At 44.8% G+C, this 19033-nt stretch overlaps 1 protein-coding gene across 1 annotated transcript in view; it reads right to left on the bottom strand.

Annotated features, from left to right (window-relative positions):
* Positions 1–1076: 1076 nt before the first annotated feature.
* Positions 1077–19033, bottom strand: part of MAT1A (methionine adenosyltransferase 1A) — a 36705-nt gene continuing 18748 nt past the window's right edge. The window contains exons 5-9 of the mRNA XM_070751965.1: positions 18018–18161; positions 16186–16404; positions 12845–13027; positions 11675–11808; positions 1077–5638 (exon numbers count right to left, since the gene is read on the bottom strand). Coding sequence (XP_070608066.1) covers positions 5536–5638; positions 11675–11808; positions 12845–13027; positions 16186–16404; positions 18018–18161 — 783 coding nt within the window. The 3' untranslated portion in view covers positions 1077–5535. The remainder of the gene's footprint in view (positions 5639–11674; positions 11809–12844; positions 13028–16185; positions 16405–18017; positions 18162–19033) is intronic.

Below are 19033 nucleotides of genomic sequence, written 5' to 3'. Positions count from 1 at the left end.
GGTGTAGGCATGCACCCCTGGTGTGAGATTCGGCTTCTGTGCATGTGTGCAAAAGCGAGATCTCACACGAGGACACTCGCACTCACAAGATTTCGGCAATTTTCACCAATTTCTTTGCTTCTGTGCATGCGCAGAAGCGAAAAAAAGCCCCCAAATTGCCAAAATCTCCTGCATGCAAGTGTCCTTGTGTGAGATTTCACTTGCTGTGCATGCGCAGAAGCCAAGTCTCATGCGGTGGTGCATAGGGTATGTCGAGGGAATGCAGCTGCACACACACCACTGTTTTCACTAACTAATAGGCAATCCCAGTCATACCGGCTGCGGCCCATTACTGAGTGACACACTTCATTCCATCAGAAGCCTGGACGGAACGAGAGGGAGCCCACAAACCTTGATGCCTTTTACACTTGTTAGCAGGAAAGCTTGTACCAGATTCCTGGGTTTTAGAATACAGTGATACCTCGTCTTACAAACGCTTCGTCATACAAACTTTTCGAGATACAAACCCGGGGTTTAAGATTTTTTTGCCTCTTCTTACAAACTATTTTCATCTTACAAACCCACCACTGCCACTGGGATGCCCTGCCTCCGGACCTCCGTTGCCAGCGAAGCACCCGTTTTTGCGCTGCTGGGATTGCCCTGAGGCTCCCCTCTATGGGAAACACCACCTCCGGACTTCCGTGTTTTTGTGATACTGCAGGGGAATCCCAGCAGCACAAAAATGGGCGCTTTGCTGGCAACAGAAGTCCGGAGGTGGGGTTTCCCAGTGAGGGGAGCCTCAGTGAAATCGCAGCATCGCAAAAACACAGAAGTCCGGAGGTGAGGTTTCCCATGGAGGGGAGCCTCAGGAGAATCCCAGCAGCACAAAAACAGGCGCTTCAGTTGGCAAATGGGGTGAATTTTGGGCTTGCACGCATTAATCGCTTTTCCATTGATTCCTATGGGAAATTGTTTCGTCTTACAAACTTTTCACCTTAAGAACCTCGTCCCGGAACCAATTAAGTTTGTAAGACAAGGTATCACTGTATAAACCAATTCTCCTTCTGCGGCGGCTGAATTCAAGAGGGTAAGTGATCTACCGTCCCCTTAAATCGAAACTTTATTGAATGGTAATCAAAATTATACACTTTAAATACATCGTCCCCACTCTCTTTTTGAAAATCTCCCCCCTGCCAGACAGCTTGAACGGTGACGAAGTTTGGATATGCAAGAAACATCAGAAGTGGGGAACCATCAACACCAAGAGAGATTTGCAAGCCACACACAAGAGAAGGAGCTGGGGGGCAGGAGCGAGACACGTGGGGAGAGGGGGGAAGCCTACCCCAGGTTTTAAAAATGGAAGATCTCTCAAGGCACTGATCGGATTTTTCCAGAGCTGGGGACAAAAATATGCTTGTAATCCTGAGACAGAATTGTGATTTTCACGACACCAGCCTCGTCCGTTTCTTAATAATAGCAATTGATATAGCACCATTGAGCATATACGAGGGTTATCCGGAAAGTAAGGTTGCAAGGCATGTAGCTCTTGCGGGAAATGTTTGCGGGTGAAGTTGGTGGGACTATCATGTAGCGGGAAGCCAGCGGAAGAGAACGGGCAGTGGCAGGGGTCAGTGGATCATCGGCTGGCGTTGTGGTGAAGGTTAGAAATTATTATTATTATTATTATTATTATTATTATTATTATTAATTATATTTGTATGCCGCCCCTTTCCGTAGACTCGGGGCGGCTCACAACACAATGAAAACAGTTCATGACAAATCTAATAATTTACAATTTAAAATATTTTAAAACTCCCCATTATTAAGCAGACATACATACAAGCATACCATACATAAATTGTATATGCCCGGGGGAGATATCTCAGTTCCCCCATGCCTGATGACAAAGGTGGGTTTTAAGGAGTTTGCGAAAGGCAAGGAGGGTAGGGGCAGTTCTAATCTCTGGGGGGAGCTGGTTCCAGAGATTCGGGGCTGCCACAGAGAAGGCTCTTCCCCCTAGGGCCCGCCAACCGACATTGTTTAGTTGACGGGACCCGGAGAAGGCCCACTCTGTGAGATGAGCGTCCTCATTCCGTGTCCCTCCAAGGGCGAAGTGCGCGCTGTAATGCACCACCGGAATGCTAAGGGCTGGAACGCTGCTGCGATGGGGGCCTGATACTGACTGAAGCGCACAAAATCGACAGAGTCAGGGCCGCATGAGAATTTCGAGATTGAAGGCAAGGCTTTGCTCAACCGTATAGTGACAGGAGATGAAACCTGCGCTGATCACCAGACTCCAAAGAGCAAATGTCAATCAATGCAGCGGCGCCACACCCATTCTCCTTCAGCCAAAACAATTCAAAACTCAGCAATCGGCGAGAAAAATCTTGGGCGCCGATTGTGCACAAATCTTGGGACATCCACGCAGCAGCGTTCATGCTTTTAGCGCGCACTTCGCACTACCGACCTCTGGCACTGCTCAGTCTCTTCCGCTGGCTTCCCGCTACATGACATGATAATACCGACTTCCTCCGCGAACATTCCCTACGAGAGCCTTGTAACCTTACTTTCAGGATAACCCTCGTACAATGCTTCGCACAGTAAATTAAAATACTGAATCTGAAATTTTGATGAGACGACACAATTCCTTCCTTCCGGATCCCACGCAAGAGAATTGTACCGTTCATATTTCAAGAAACGCAGCCTGTAAAGTTGAGCTACACAGCTGTATCCTTATTCCAGTTGAACTAAGAAGCATCAGACGGGACCTGAACCCAGTTTGTTTCTGCAGAACCATTTCCTTCGCTCATTGGAGACATTTCACTTTCTGCCTTTAAAAAAAAACTCCTAAAAATTACTATTTTTAGAAGTAACTCAAGGTGGTGAACATGTCCAAGATTCATAGAAACATAGAAGCCTGACGGCAGAAAAAGACCTCATGGCCCATCTAGTCTGCCCTTATACTATTTCCTGTATTTGATCTTACAATGGATATATGTTTATCCCAGGCATGTTTAAATTCAGTTACTGTGGATTTATCTACCACGTCTGCTGGAAGTTTGTTCCAAGGATCTACTACTCTTTCAGTAAAATCATATTTCCTTACGTTGCTTTTGATCTTTCCCCCAACTAACTTCAGATTGTGTCCCCTTGTTCTTGTGTTCACTTTCCTATTAAAAACACTTCCCTCCTGGACCTTATTTAACCCTTTAACATATTTAAATGTTTCGATCATGTCCCCCCTTTTCCTTCTGTCCTCCAGACTCTACAGATTGAGTTCATGAAGTCTTTCCTGATACGTTTTATGCTTAAGACCTTCCACCATTCTTGTAGCCCGTCTTTGGACCCGTTCAATTTTGTCAATATCTTTTTGTAGGTGAGGTCTCCAGAACTGGACACAGTATTCCAAATGGGGTCTCACCAGCATTCTATATAGCGGGATCATAATCTCCCTCTTCCTGCTTGTTATACCTCTAGCTATGCAGCCAAGCATCCTACTTGCCTTTCCTACTGCCCGACCGCACTGCTCACCCATTTTGAGACTGTCAGAAATCACTACCCTCAAATCCTTCTCTTCTGAAGTTTTTGCTAACACAGAGCTGCCAATGCAATACTCAGACTGAGGATTCCTTTTCCCCAAGTGCATTCCTTCTTCTTCCTATTTTCCTTCCAACAACAACCCTGTAAGGTTGATTTGGCTGAGAGAGACGGACTGGCTCAAATCTTTCGTGCCTAAAGCAGGATTAGAACTCACAGTCTCCTGGTGATTGGCCCACAGCTGGCCCAAGGTAGGGCCAGAACAGTACGTAGTCACTGCGACCCACTGGTCTTGGTCCCACGCCGCTTTTGGGATTGGCTTATCCCGCAGCGGGAAGGCTTTCGACCTCGACCAGCAGTGGGTCGCAGTGACTACGTACTGGAATAGGTCACAGAGTGATCGGCCACATGTCTCGGACTCCCTGTAAAAACAAATATTTTTAGACACATGTTTGGTGCCTTTCATCGATACACATAAATGTTGCTCGCATTTCTGGAGCCCGTTCTAGACGGTTTTTAGATACAAAATCTTTTTTTTTTAAAAAATCGCCAGAATAATTGTGTGTAACATTTTTGGCCAATGGTTGAGTTGGTGGGATTGAATGGTAAGGTTGAGACATTCATGTGAGTTGGAGAGAAACCCTCCCTTCTGAAAGGAATAGGCTCCCCCAAACAGCGGGGATTTGTCACCCCCTCGCAGGACCGCGAGAGAAGCCGTCTTGCCGCGATGCTGACCACGCCCCTCTCCACTTTGTGATCCATTGTAGTCATGACTCATGAACCAGATTTGAAATTTTGATTGTTGAACCCACCTTGCACTCATCAGCAGTGAAGGGCCGTTCATCTTCGACACTACTGGTGCACCCTTTGAGGCTCTGAGGCTCTTGTGGGCGCACGCACCCCTCGGCGCACGCAAGATTTGGCTTCTGCGCATGCACAGCAAGTGAAATCTCACACGAGGGTGAGTGAGATTTTGGCGATTTTTGCTGATATCTTTGCTTCCACACATGCGCAGAAGCAAAAAAATAGCTGAAAATCACCGAAATCTTGCTCACGCGAGCATCCTCATATAAAATTTGGCTTGCTGTGCATGCTCAGAAGCCAAATCTCATGCGGGGGCTCGTGTATGCGCAATGCATGCGCATTCCGGATTTCCTTACTGTGATGACGCACCGGATAGAGTAACCTGGAACCCATTGCTGGTCATCAGGAGTTGGCAACACCTTGCCATATTTACAGTTGTTCTCAGCATCCCTCAGTCGCGTGACTGCAAGGGTTTTGTCGAAAATGGGTATTTCGGGTTTTTTTTAACGACAGTAGCCTCTGCTCAACAAGTGCCATGTTTGCTATATGACTACAACTTTCATGATTGTTATGACATGTGACCATAATGGACAGACTCCTTTATGCCCACCCGTGAAGGATTATCTGTAAGGCAGTTAAGAAAGGGAGCAAAAAGCAAGAAAGAATTAAAACATGGATCGGACAGCTGGAACAGAATTAGTAAAACGTGGCAGAAAAACCCCTCTTTGAAAAAAGATGGGTACCTCCAACCTAGGGGAAATGTTCTGTTTTACTCCAAGAGTAGGCTACTCCTTGTAGCACATGGAAGCAGGATGCCAGAACCTCGAATGGCCCTGTTGCAAAGCATCCTACCGAATCTGAGAAAGAGGTTTCTTCCTCTTAGTAGTTTAGAAAGATGTAGCAGATCTGCTGGATTGGAAAAAATAAAAATAAAAATAGAAGTCCATTGTTTGATTGTAGATTTAAGTCCTCGTCTTCTCCAATGGAATTTCCTCCCCGACCCCAAAATAGCAGCATTAGACAAAATTAAAATGGCATCCGCCTGCCCCAAATTTATCCTCTGCGAGTCTGCGTGGGCTGATAACGTAGAGAAAGCAAAGAGGGAATATTTCTCCATTATTATTTCTTCTTCAGCACTGACAATGGTCAACGGAAGCACTCGGGATAGTCAAATACTGTTCCTTCGAGAATGGAGAGAGGTTTGGCCCGAGAAAGTTAGAAGGCAAGTTTCTTCGGAACTTCCCAAGAAAACTCACTTCTTCCAAAGTGACCGTAGCAAGCCGTCTTCTGATAAATGGGCTTCTTTAAATCCAGATCCCTAAGTGTAAAGAAAAAAATAAAATGAAATTATTATAATTATTATAACAATCACTCACTGCTAACCCACGCTCAGTAAAAGACCTTGGAATACTAATATCGAATGACCTAAGTGCTAAAGCCCACTGCAACTATATCGCCAAAAAGGCTTCTAGAGTTGTTAACCTGATCCTACACAGCTTCTGCTCAGGCAATCTCACACTACTCACAAGAGCCTACAAAACTTTTGCCAGACCCATCCTAGACTCCTGCTCATCTGTCTGGAACCCATACCACATCTCAGACATCAACACCCTTGAAAATGTCCAAAGATATTTCACCAGAAGAGCCCTTCACTCCTCCACTCGAAACAGAATATCCTACAAAAATAGACTATCAATCCTGGGTCTAGAAAGCTTAGAACTACGGCGCCTAAAACACGATTTGAGTATTGCCCACAAGATCATATGCTGCAACGTCCTACCGATCAATGACTACTTCAGCTTCAGCCGCAACAACACAAGAGCACGCAACAAATTCAAACTTAATACGAACCGCTCCAAACGTGACTGTAAAAAATATGATTTCAACAATCGAGTTATGGAAGCGTGGAACTCATTACTGGACTCAATTGTGTCAACCCCTAACCCCCAACATTTCTCCCTTAGACTCTCCACGATTGACCTCTCCAGGTTCCTAAGAGGCCAGTAAGGGGCGTACATAAGTGCACTGGTGTGCCTTTCGTCCCCTGTCCAATTGTCTTTCCTTTCTTTCATCTATCTTATATATTCTCTCCCTTTCATATATCCTCTCCTCTAAGTTCACTTTTACCGTTATATATATTACCACATGTCTATTTTTCTTCCTATGTATTTGTGTATTGGACAAATGAATAAATAAATAAAATAAAGATAGATGATAGATAGATAGATAGAAGATAGATAGATAGAAGATAGAAGATAGATAGAAGATAGATAGATGATAGATAGAAGATAGATGATAGATGATAAATGATAGATAGATAGATAGATAGATAGATAGAGTGTGTGTCTTTCGTCCCCTGTCCAATTGTCTTTCCTTTCTCTCAGTTATCATATATATTTTCTTTCTTTCATATATCCTCTCCTCTAAGTTCACTTTACCCTTATATATATTACTACATGTCTATTTTTCTTCCTATGTATTTGTGTATTGGATGAATGAATGAATGAATGAATGAATGAATGAATGAATGAATAAATAAATAAGTGGCTTCCCCCGCCACTTGGGTGCAGAGTGCAGAGCACCCTGGTACAGAGTTACTCCTTGACTTACAAACGTTCATTTAATGGTCGTTCGAAGTTACGACAGCACTGAAAAAGGTAATGTGGGACTACAGTAGTCCCTCGCTATACCGCGCTTCACCTACTGCGGCTTCACTTCATCGCGGGTTTCTGAGGAAGTTGATTGGCAGATTTAAACAGCCCGCCGAACTCGATCAGCAGATTTTAAAAAAAATAAATAAATCTAAAATTGTAAATACTGTATTTAAATACTGTATCTAAAATAAATACTGTGTGGGAAGGATTTATAAACACTTAAAACAATGAAAACTTACCAAACAATTACAATATAAATACAAGTACTATCAGTCGATAAATTCCCCATCGTGGATTTCACCTATCGCGGCCAGGTCTGCAACGTAACACCAGCGATAGGTGAGGGACTACTGTATTTATCACACTTACAATTTTCGCAACATTCTCGTGGATATTAAATCAAAATTCAGACACTTGGCAAATGACTCAGGTTAATGATGGTTGCAGTGTCTCGGGATCCCCTTTTGTGACCTTGACAAGCAAAGTGAATGAGGAAGCTAGACAGGGGAACAATTGATCTCCAATAAATGATGTGTTTCTCTGCCCCACGCATACGAGGGTTGCCCAGAAAGTAATGCACCACATTTTTTTTCTCAGCCTACCATAATGGTACGAATGTGAAACTTTAGATATACATTATTTGAATGGTCAGGAGTGTGTGTGTAAATTTTGCATTTCTTCAGATGGACAGCGTAGCTGCAGCAGTGTTTTAAAGTGGCCTCTGTAAGTGATGGACGTTACAAGTAGTGTGTCGTCATTGAATTTCTCATTGCAGAGAAAGAAAGTGTTGGGAACATTCACAAACGTTTGTGTACAGTTGATGGAGAATCTGCAGTCGACAGAAGTACGGTTAGTTGCTGGGCACAGAGGGGGAGGCCATTGCAGTGCAGAAATGGCTTTGTGACCAGAACAAGGAGTGGTACTGACAGGGTGCACACGCCCTTGTGTCTCGCTGGAGGAAGACCATAGAATGGGACAGAGATTACGTGGAAAAAATAGGGAGTGTAAAAGAAACATTCTTATTTCTTGTGTGTGAGTTTCATTGTGTTCCATAAATAATTGTTGGAGAAAAAAAATGTGGTGCATTACTTCCTGGGCAACCCTCGTACTTATCTGAGAAGGTATTAGGCAAAAGTATTGAGCAAGCGGGCTTTTCATCGGTATCTTTCTGACCATTCCAGACCACAACACTGACCTCAGTAGACCTCTGGGTTGATCCAGCCAAGGCACTTGCTACGAAAGGAGATACCACAACTTTAAAAGGTCCAGATGTATGTGGAATGAGCTACTAGTCAATGTTAAATTTAAAATAAATGTGGCAACTGTGGTCATTTTGATACAGGGAATTTATATACATCCATTTCACTCCTGGATCATTGTGGGACAGAAGAAAAAAAATGAGCTTGTTTTTGAAGGCCAATTTCCCTCCCCTTGTGACGTTCCTTGAAAATCTCTGGAACATTTTGTCCTACAGAGGAGTCAATCTTCTCCCTCAAAAAAACTCTTTGGATAATTAGCTCCTTACTGTCTGAACTGCTGTCCCCCCATAAATCTGCCCCTTGTCAGAGGTCAGGTTTTAAGCCCTTGGAACTGCCTAACATTTGAAACTGAGACTCTGTTCTCGCTTGGGCCAAATTGTAGCAAGAGCTATTCGAAGAGGGTCTCCATGTTGAGTTGGAAACCTCCCAGAGTGGCATATTTGAGATGGTTTATTGTTGCAGTATAGCATAAATGTTAGAATAGGATTTATATATCTGGACCTCTAGCATAAAAATACTCTGCTTACCCTGATTCTATATCCAGGACAAGAGGGCACTAAACTCACCTAATCTGCATTCCTGGCAATTACAACAGGGAAACAAAAGGGCTCAAATAAACATCTCACAATAAACAAAGTTTTCACCACTCCGGACCATAGTTCCCTCTAAGCTGAGCAGTGAGCAATCGCTCACTTAAAAATCATCATCAACTCAGAGTTTTCCAAACCTGCCCAGAAGCCGAGAGGGAAAGAGTGAGAGGGAAGGAGAGAGAGAGGAAGAGAGGAAGAGAGAGAAACAGATAGAAAAAAGAGAGGAAGGAAAAGAGAAAGAAAAAGAATGGGAGTAAGGAAGAGAGAAAGAAAATCAAAATCCAATTTGAAACTAGCTCAACTATTTAAGTGGCATTTTGATATTGATAGAGTTGCCCAATTATGAGCTCACTGTTATAGAAACACAGTATTTATTTATTTATTTATTTATTTATTTATTTATTTATTATTTCTGTGCCGCCCAGTCCCGAAGGGACTGCCACTCAGACACTATACTTTTCTGCCCACCCCCCAAAAAAATTAGAGGGAACACTGCTCCGGACAGGACGTTATAGGATCAAGGGGGGGGGGATTTACATTGCCTGAAGCGTACACAGGACAAGAGGGTGATTAAGGAAGATTAGTTGAGATAAGGCAGAAGGCTTCAGAGAAATTAGGTGTGAGAAACATCTGCTTTTAGGAAGAGTTTCTAGGAAATTGTTTTGTGACATCTGTGGGAATAGGAAGAACTCAAAGATATGTTTGAAGTTATGTTATTGGATGTATCACTTGACATGTATGTATAATTATCCCCCATTTCCTTATGTTCCCAAATAAAAAGGGGTACATGGCTCTACACTATGTCACTTCACCCAGAGAGAGACAATGTGTCCAAGATTTCTTTCTAGGATTCGCGTTCGTGAGTGACCCCACACGGCTGGGTTGCTCTTAGCCCCTTTTTGAGGACATTGTCTTCACTAGGGACTTTGACAGCATCCACAGTTTATCACAGGGGTCCCCAACCACCGGGCCGCGGACCAGTACCGGGCCGCGGGGCATGTTGCACCGGTCCGTGGAGTCAGCAGCTGCCGGCCCTCATGCCGCCACCCCCTCCCTCCAGCGCTTCGCCTCCCGCCGGGCAAGAGGCCTCAGGAGGCAGGTTCTGCCGGCCACAGGACGATGGATGGGACAGAGGGGCGGGAAGGACCGAGAGGCTCAAGCCTCTTTTGGCTTCTGCCGCGGGGCGCTTTTGCGTTTTTGGCTGGGGAGAGGCAGGAGGGCCAGCCTGACCCCCTCTCTCCAGCGCTTAGCTCCCACTGGGCAAGAGGGCTTGGGAGGCAGGTTCTGCCAGCCATAGAGCGATGGCGGTAAAGAGGGGTGGGGAGGACCAGCACCCCCATGCTTAATCCCGCCCCCAACCACACCCCTTTCTGCTCCCACCGGGCCATAGAAAAATTGTCTTGCTGAAACTGGTCCCTGGTGGAAAAAACGTTGGGGACCACTGGTTTATCACACACAGAGACATACACACTCCAGGACTATCCTAAGAGCCTCGGTGGCGCAGTGGTTAGAGTGCAGTAACTACAACCTCCTTCTGCTGCTCACCGGCTGCCAGCAGTTTGGCAGATGGAATCCCAGAAGGCTCAAGGTTGACTTAGCCTTCCATCCTCGCAAGGTTGGTAAAATGAGGACCCAGATTGTTGGGGGCAAGAGGCTGATTCTCTGTAAACCATTTAAAGCAGTGCTTCCCAACCTTGGCAACTTGAAGATATTTGGACTTCAACTCCCAGAATTCCCCAGCCAGTGAATGCTGGCTGGGGAATTCTGGGAGTTGAAGTCCAGATACCTTCAAGTTGCCAAGGTTGGGAAGCACTGATTTAGAGAGGGTTGTAAACACTAATGGTCTGCTGCCCCCACAGAGGGGAAAAACACAGTGGGGTAGTAAGCTTATGCACTATTTATTGAATACTTAATATTTTTATTGCCCTTCCTTCTCCAGTACCTTAGTATGATCCTTAATCATTTTTAACATAGGAAATAATTACATAGTATGTTTTTACCCATAAATGCTTTAATCATTTAATCATTATCTAGCTCTGAACTTTTATAGCAATGAAAGAAAATTGAGCTACTTGCCTAATCTGTTATCCTACTGAATCTTGTGGGTTCAGTACAAAACCTTCAAATGTTACTGTGTTCCTCAACAAATAACGCTGTCTATCATTTCTCCTTTTTGTGGCTATTCAAATAAAGTGACTTAATCCACCGAAAAAGAGCCCAAGCGCCTATTTGAAAACGTATCTTGGTCGGCAAGCCACTCCCACCCCAGTCACATGACCATCAAGCCACACCCACACAATAACCCACGCCCACAGTGCAGTAGTATAAAATTTTTCCAGCCCTTCACTTGGCTGTAAAGCATTGGGAAACAGTATATAAGTCTAAATGCTCTTGCTACTTCCAAGGATGGAAGACCACACCATCAGCCACTGAAGCTGACTGTAGATCTGAAGGTCAGCGGTTCAAATCTCATCACTGGCTCAAGGTTGACTCAGCCTTCCATACTTGCGAGGTGGGTCAAATGAGGACCTGGATTGTGGGGGCCATAGGCTGGCTCTGTTGAAAAGTGCTATTGCTAACATGTTGTAAGCCACCCTGAGTCTAAGGAGAAAGGGTGGCATAAAAATTGAATGAATGATTGAACGAACGAACGAACAAACAAACAAACAAACAAACAAACAAACAAACAAACATACAAACACTTCCCAGTCAGAGACCGATTCTTTTGGGAAAAACTCGAAATGCAATGGAAGGAAGTTCAGATGTCCATTCCCTTCCCAGGACTAGCTAGGAAAGTAACGGTGTCCACCAGTTGCTCCTACTCCGCCCCAAAGTGAAAATATTTACTCACTTGACAATGGCTCCGGGTCGAAGGTCGAAATTTTGGTGGACAATGTTGAGCAGCTCTTGCTCGGTGTAGGCGGAGGTACCGTAGGTGAACAAAGAGATGGAGAGCGGCTCAGCCACACCAATAGCGTAGGCCACCTAGCAGGCAAGAAGGAGACACTTTTTGAGGCTGGTGTCATGCATGTCATCCACAGAGTCATTTGGGGGCCACTCCTTTAGTCAGTGAAAAAGTAGGAGTTCCAGGTATTGAGAAGGAGGGAGAAAACTGTCCACGATTGTCCCAAAGATTCAAACACAGAAAGGCATTAATCAGAAAGGACAGCGGGCCAATTTAAATTTTAAAATTGAGGAAATACCCATAAGTGATTAAGACTGAAATTTTCAAATTGCATTCCCCCTCTGGATTACAGAATTGAGGGATGGATGGGTGATAGACAGTGTGGCTGTGTGAAAGAAACAGAGAGAGAGAAAGAGAGAGAATAGATGGATATATCTAGATAGATAGATGATAGATAGATGATTAGATAGATAGATAGATAGATAGATAGATAGAGAGAGAGAGAGAGAGAGAGAGAGAGAGAGAGAGAGATAGAAGATAGATGGATAGATAGATCGGACAGACAGACAATAAAGAGAGAGAGAAAGAGAATGGATGCTAGATCGATAGATCGATAGATAGATCAATAGATAGATAGATAGATAGATAGATAGATAGATAGATAGATAGATAGATAGGACAGACAGACAGGAAAGAGAGAGACAGAAAGAAAGAGAGAGAATAGATGGATATATCTAGATAGATGATAGATGATTAGATAGATAGATAGATAGATAGATAGATAGATAGATAGATAGATAGATAGATAGATAGATAGATAGATAGATAGGACAGACAGACAGACAGGAAAGAGAGAGAGATGGATGGATGGAAGGATGGATGGACGGATAGACAGACAGGCAAGAAAGAGAAAGAGAGAGAGATGTAATAGTTCTATCAGTAGATATATCTGGTTTTATGGCTGTAATAAATTGGTTTTTATTTGATTGTACAACTATATTTTACATTTGATTTGATTTGATTGTACAATTATAAATTCATATAAATAAATATAATCGGCATATAAATCCAAATAAATAAATATACAAATTATCAGGTAAGCAAAATGTCACTTACCTGAACCAGAACCCGACGACACAGCCCTGCCTTCACCAAAGATTTGGCCACCCACCGGGCCGCGTACGCTGCCGACCGATCCACTTTTGTGTAGTCCTTGCCCGAGAAAGCCCCCCCTCCGTGGGCTCCCCATCCACCGTAAGTGTCCACAATGATTTTCCGACCGGTAACTCCTGCATCACCCTGTAACATTGCAAGATCGACTGTGAGATTTTTCCAAAAGTGGTTTGGAAAGTTGTTTCATGATAGCTCCCCCCCCCAAAGAACAAAGAAAGCCTTTGAAGATGAAAGAAGATGTCCTTTGTTTAGCTAATGATGCTCTTCTTACCCTGGGTGTGGAACTGTAGGATCGCCATTAGCGAGTTGACTACAATGTGTGCCAACATGGCTCTGTTAATAAATTGGAACTTGGAAGAAATCCAAGGATCGGACTCTGATTTGTTTCTCAGATGTTATTTGGAACTTTGACACTAACCTGGTATTCATGATCCTATAGTTCCCCACCCTGGTTAAGGTTAATCCATCATCCCCACAACCACAAGTTCATCACATGGACCAGTTCAACATCTGCACATCCATGAACCTCCTCCGCATTTCCCCTGGTGCTGGACAAAAAGATGACCTTGGAGTTTCAAGAAAGGAATTGTGGGAATAAGTGTTGGTTATTGTTGTGGTTCAGCCTGAGCAAGATCAAAGACCAGCTGCGTCTCTGCTGGCTCCATGCCCGCGGGAGGCTGAGAGCGAAGAGGAGAGTTCTTGGCAGTCAGACTGGGGAGATAACAATCTGGAAAGTGACGAGGAAGAGGGGCCTGGGAGCCCTGGGGAGGGGCTCTCTCAAGCAAGTAGCTTGGAGTCTCTGGAGTCATTGAATGATGAGGCACCAGCTGTCATTAATATGCGACAGAGACGCATAGATCAAAGAAGGCAGCAACTGAATAGATATTATCAGTGTTGAATGAGGAACACCAGGACTTGGGTGTGGTCCTCATTAGCAGGTGTTGTGATTCAGTCTGAGGCTCCTCAGGGAACGGCTGGAAATCTGCCGGCTCCATGCTCAGAGGGGGAGGACGAGGAACAGGAGGAGGAGGAGGAACAGGCAGACGGGGAAGAGGAATGCCAGGACGAAGAGGAGGGAGAACAGCCTGAGACCCCCGGGGTGGAGCTCTCCCCAGCGAGTAGCCTGGAGTCATTAGATGAGAACGCACAAGCCATCATCGATATGAGGCAGAGAAGGGCAGCACAACGAAGGGGACAATTAGCCAGGTATTTCCATCCCTAATAGGCAACAGCTGGGTTTGGGTGTGGTTCTCCTCAGAAAGGGTGAAAAGGCAGGCCCGCCCTTCCTGTATTGTGGAGAGTTATCTTTTGGGAGTTCTGTGACCTTGCTTCGATCCTTGGCGTCTCTGATTCTGGTTTGTGGCCTCGAAGGCTGAAAACTTGGGGGAGGCGTGGGTTTTATTATCTACAGTGGTGTGTGTGCCAGCAAGAAGCCTGTTGTATTGTCTGGCCGTCGTGACTCTTCTGTGAAGCCTCATAGCATTCCAGTTTGTAAGAACAGTTTTTGTTCTCTGTGTTTGTTTTCAAAGATATAAAGTGACTTTGCTTTTTACCAGCGTGTCTGGCTGTTTTTTTCAGTTGGTGTTGGCGTCTGGGGGGACCCAGACAGAACAGCAGGGAAGGGTTTATAAGGCATGAGAACCATTCCAGCAGCGTGGAGTATTATCACAGTGGAGTTGGAGTTATCTGCCTTTTCTCTCAGCGTTTTGTTCCTGGCTCGTGGCCCAGCAGCCTTGAAGACCCGTGGGAGGTTTGTGCCTGTTATCAACAGCCTCGTTTGTCATCAAGGATCCTGTGTTTTTGTATGAACAATTGCCTTCGTGTATCTATTTGGAGTTCCAGTGCTTTCCTGACTTGTAAGGACATTTTCTGTTGGCTTCTTTTCTCTTTACCATTATAAAACTGTGTTTGGATTCAACCGGTGTGTCTGGCTTATCTTTTTGGGTTGGTCATAGCTTCCGGAGTGACCCAGACAGAACAGTTATGATCTACAAAGCCCTACTTCCCATTGGACCAGAATACTTGCGGGACCGCCTCCTGCTGCATGAATCCCAGCGACCGGTCAGGTCCCACACAATCATCCTTCTCTAGGGCCCGTCAACTAGACAATGTCATTTGGCGGGACCTATGGGAAGAGCCTTCTCTGTGGAGGCCCCAGCCCTCTGGAATCAGCTTCCCCTGGAGATTTGTACTGCCCCCACCCTCTTGGCCTTTCATAAGGTCTAAAGACTCATTTATTCCACCCCCTGGCTGACAAATGACTTGTATGTTGTTGTTGAGTGGGTGGGACTGATTTTTAATAATGGGGATTTTAGTTTAGATTACTGGGTTCATATTAATTGTATTTAATATGCGAGTCTGCGGAGAGGGGCGGCATACAAATCTAAATAATAAATAAATAAATAAATAAATTTGTATTGCATTGTTTTTTTATATGTTGCGAGCCGCCTCAAGTCCTCGGAGAGAGGTGGCATATAAATCCGACTAATAAATAAATACATAAATAAATTTGTTATGGCTAGTATCTTTTCCCCCTCATGCAAACACCCCTCCCAATTCCCACGGTACTTAGGAGGAGGTTCCTAACTTTCGCCACTACCGAAAGTTAGGAACCTCCTCCTAAGTACCGTGGGAATGCTCCTAGAGACCAGCATGGGTGTGCGTATGTCCGGTGAGGGGGACATATTCATCCTCATGCGAGATTTGGCTTCTGTACATGCGCTGGAAGCCAATCTTGTGTGAGGATGCACGCACAAGTGAGATTTCGATGATTTTCACCGATATTTTTGCTTTCGCGGATGCGCCGAAACAAATAACACCAAAAATGGGTGAAATCTCACAGACGAAAGCATCCTCATGTCAGATTTCGCTTCCGGCGCATGTATAGAAGCCAAATCTCACATTGATGTGCGCGTGCACACCTTGGGGTGCAGAGATATGTGCGCATCTTTATTTCCGCTCATGGATCGCCGATCCCACCTGTACCGGCCCGCAATCCACTACTGATAGTCCTACTCTATTTGTGGCAGGCCAAAGTCTCTAACTCAACCAATGGCTTCGGCCTACAGGGTGACAGATATAAGTCTAAGTGCTATTGCGATTAGCAACTTCAGTGATTCACTTCACCACTGTGGCAAGAAACGTCGTAAAAAGGGGCCAAATTTACTTCACAAAACGTTTCCCTCAGCAGCAGAAATTTTGGTCTCCCTCGAGGTTGTATGTTGAGGTACAACATAAAAAAGGCGACTTTGAGAGTTCAGGACGGCGTGAGGGGAATCGCATACCTGTGGCCCTCCGATGACAAAACGGCCGCTGGGTTGAAGGTGGTAGACGGTATTGTCGTCCAAGTAGTGGACTGGCACCACGGCTTTGATCACGTGTTCCTGCAAGGCCTTGCGCATGGAGTCCAGGGAGATGCCTTCATCGTGTTGCACAGAGATGACAACGGTATGAACCCGCACAGGGATGACCGCTCCATCTTCCTGGATGTACTGAACTGTGATCTGAAGACAAAATGGCGAAAGGACGATTTAGACTGGGCTGGAAAGAGGACGGTGTTGTGAGTGGTCCATATCTGACTTAACTGGTCATGGATTTCGAGGACCGGGAGATGGAGGAATACTGGCATCGCAGGCCAGGGGTCAGGTGGGCTTCGCTCAGAATTTAGGAAAAGTAAAACTCAGAGTCCATTTTGAACTTCAAAAGTGAACTTTACTAAATGCATTGAAATAAAAGCAAAGTCTGAGGAAAAAGGCGTGATGGTTGCCCATATCAAAGAAACCCCAATTGCTCCCCTAGGCAAGACAACCAGTTCCCATTGTCCATCTTCGTCAGGTGGACGCATCTTCACAAGCGTGTCATGCTTTTGGAAGGCCCATCACTAACGCACCTCTTATCACCCCTTCTCAGGAGAGACGAAACTCTCTTGGCCTTCACCAGAAGAAACAAAACTTATTCGGGCTCTTCCATCAGACTTCCCCTCCCAAATCCCAGCACCTACATCCCCACCCACCCCTGTTATTCATGACAGCTGAAGCGTAGTTGAAGGATGAAACACAGCAAGGCTGACACCAGGGTTCTTGTCATCTGAGTCTGAGAGTGAGAGTGAGGAAGAGTTAAGGACTGAGGGTCAACCAGAAACAGTAGAACCCCCAGTTATGGAGAGAAAAAACTTAGAAATACAGTGGTACCTCTACTTACGAACTTAATTCATTCCGTAACCAAGTTCTTAAGCAGAAAAGTTTGTAAGAAGAAGCAATTTTTCCCATAGGAATCAATGTAAAAGCAAATAATGTGTGTGATTGGGGAAACCACAGGGAGGGGGGAGGCCCTGTTTCCTCCGAGGAGATTCCTAGAGAGGCCCCACAGAGGCTTCTCCCTGCCTTTTCCAGCCCTGTTTCCTCCCAGGAGATTCCTAGAGAGGCCCCATAAAGGCTTCTCCCTGCCTTTTCTGGCCCTGTTTCCTCCCAGGAGATTCCTAGAGTCCCCACGGAGGCTTATCCCTGCCTTTTCCAGCCCTGTTTCCTCCCAGGAGAGTCCTAAAGAGGCCCCACGGAGGCTTCTCCCTGCCTTTTCTGGTTACAGTTTCGGAGGCTTGGGTTTTGTAAGTGGAAAATTATTCTTGAGAAGAGGCAAAAATAAATCTTGAACACCCGGTTCTTATCTAGAAAAGTCCATAAGTAGAGGCATGCTTAGGTAGAGGTGCCACTGTATGGAGAAATTTCCTGACATTAATTGTTCCTGAGAACAATTAATCAGCAGAACCGCTTCCCTCCAGAAGTTGTGGGTGGAGGTTTTGAAGATGAGATTGGACAGCCACTTGTCCGAAATGGTATGGTCTCCTGCTTAAACAGGGGGCTGGACTAGGAAACCCCCAAGGTCCCTTCCAACACCGCTATTCTGTAATAGACGAAAGCCCAGCCCTCTCCCCTCTCTTGAGGAAGCACTCGTAGCTCTTCCAAGAACATCCGCTTGGTCCAATCCAACTCCAGTATCCTTGGTCTTCCTTTCTCTTTTCCTCAAGCTTAGTCACGTGTGAGCCTAACCCCCAGTTTTGGCCACAGGGATTGGCTCGGAGCCTCCAGAGAAGGAGGCGTTGGGGTTGACCCAAACCTACCTGGGTTTTGGAATCCGGCCGCAGCCAAGGGAGAACTCCATTGCGTCTGAGCTCAGCCAATTTGGCGTTCAGCTTGTGAGCGAGGATAATGGTTAGAGGCATACATTCCTCCGTTTCATCGGTTGCGTAGCCAAACATCAGACCCTGCGTGGGAGGAAGGTGGGACCCTTCTTTAGTTTATCAAAGGACAAGAAAAATCTTCCCCTTAGATTTATTTTGCAAGAGTTACCAGGGTGTTGCATTGACAGAACTACGTATATTTTCTTTCATGTAAAGCAACGATTATTCTGTTGGTTAAATATCAATCTAGTCAGTTTTCCTTCCAGGTGGCCACGTAGCCGAAATTGCAAAATGTTCCAGATAATATCTTTACTTTTACTCTATTAACCAGGTGGCTTCAATCCTGGAGCAGGTTTTAATTCCCTCCCCTCAACTGAATTAGAGAAACCATTTGGCTTTGCAGAATGTAAAACGGTTCTGTGCTTTTATGGCGTATGGTTCCTTGTTTTTCTGCAAAGAATCAACCAACCAACAGAACCCACTTTTTATGATTTTTAATATTTGTGTGAGACCATAACTTTGCCTTGAGAAGTTTTGAAAGATTAGAATTGATGTGTGCCTTTTAAATAAAAACATGAAAAGATATTCATGATAAAAGTTTTTTTTCCACCTCTTAAAAAAAATAAAGGACAAGAAAAAAGAAAGGAATCTCAGTTGATGGTTCATAAATTACTTTTTTGGCCTTCTGTATTATCATTGATGTTTCCCATTTATTAACCCCTTGCAGTTCCTAGCTATTTTTTCTTCCTTTCTTTTTTTCTTTCTTTTTTCTTCCTTCCTTCCTTCCTTCCTTCCTTCCTCTTTCTTTCTTCCATTCCCTCCCCCTCTTTCTTCTCTCTCTCTCTTTCTTTTTCTCTCTCTCTTTCCTTCCTTCCTTCTTTCTTTCTTTCTTTCTTCCCTTCCCTCCCTCCCTCTTTTTTTTCTTTCTTTCTTTCTCTTTCTTTCTTTCTTTCCCT

This window comes from Erythrolamprus reginae, chromosome 5, assembly GCF_031021105.1.
Source record: "Erythrolamprus reginae isolate rEryReg1 chromosome 5, rEryReg1.hap1, whole genome shotgun sequence".
Classification (NCBI taxonomy): domain Eukaryota; kingdom Metazoa; phylum Chordata; class Lepidosauria; order Squamata; family Dipsadidae; genus Erythrolamprus; species Erythrolamprus reginae.
Note: the sequence above shows the minus strand (reverse complement) of the source record. Positions and strands in the feature narration are given on the sequence as shown.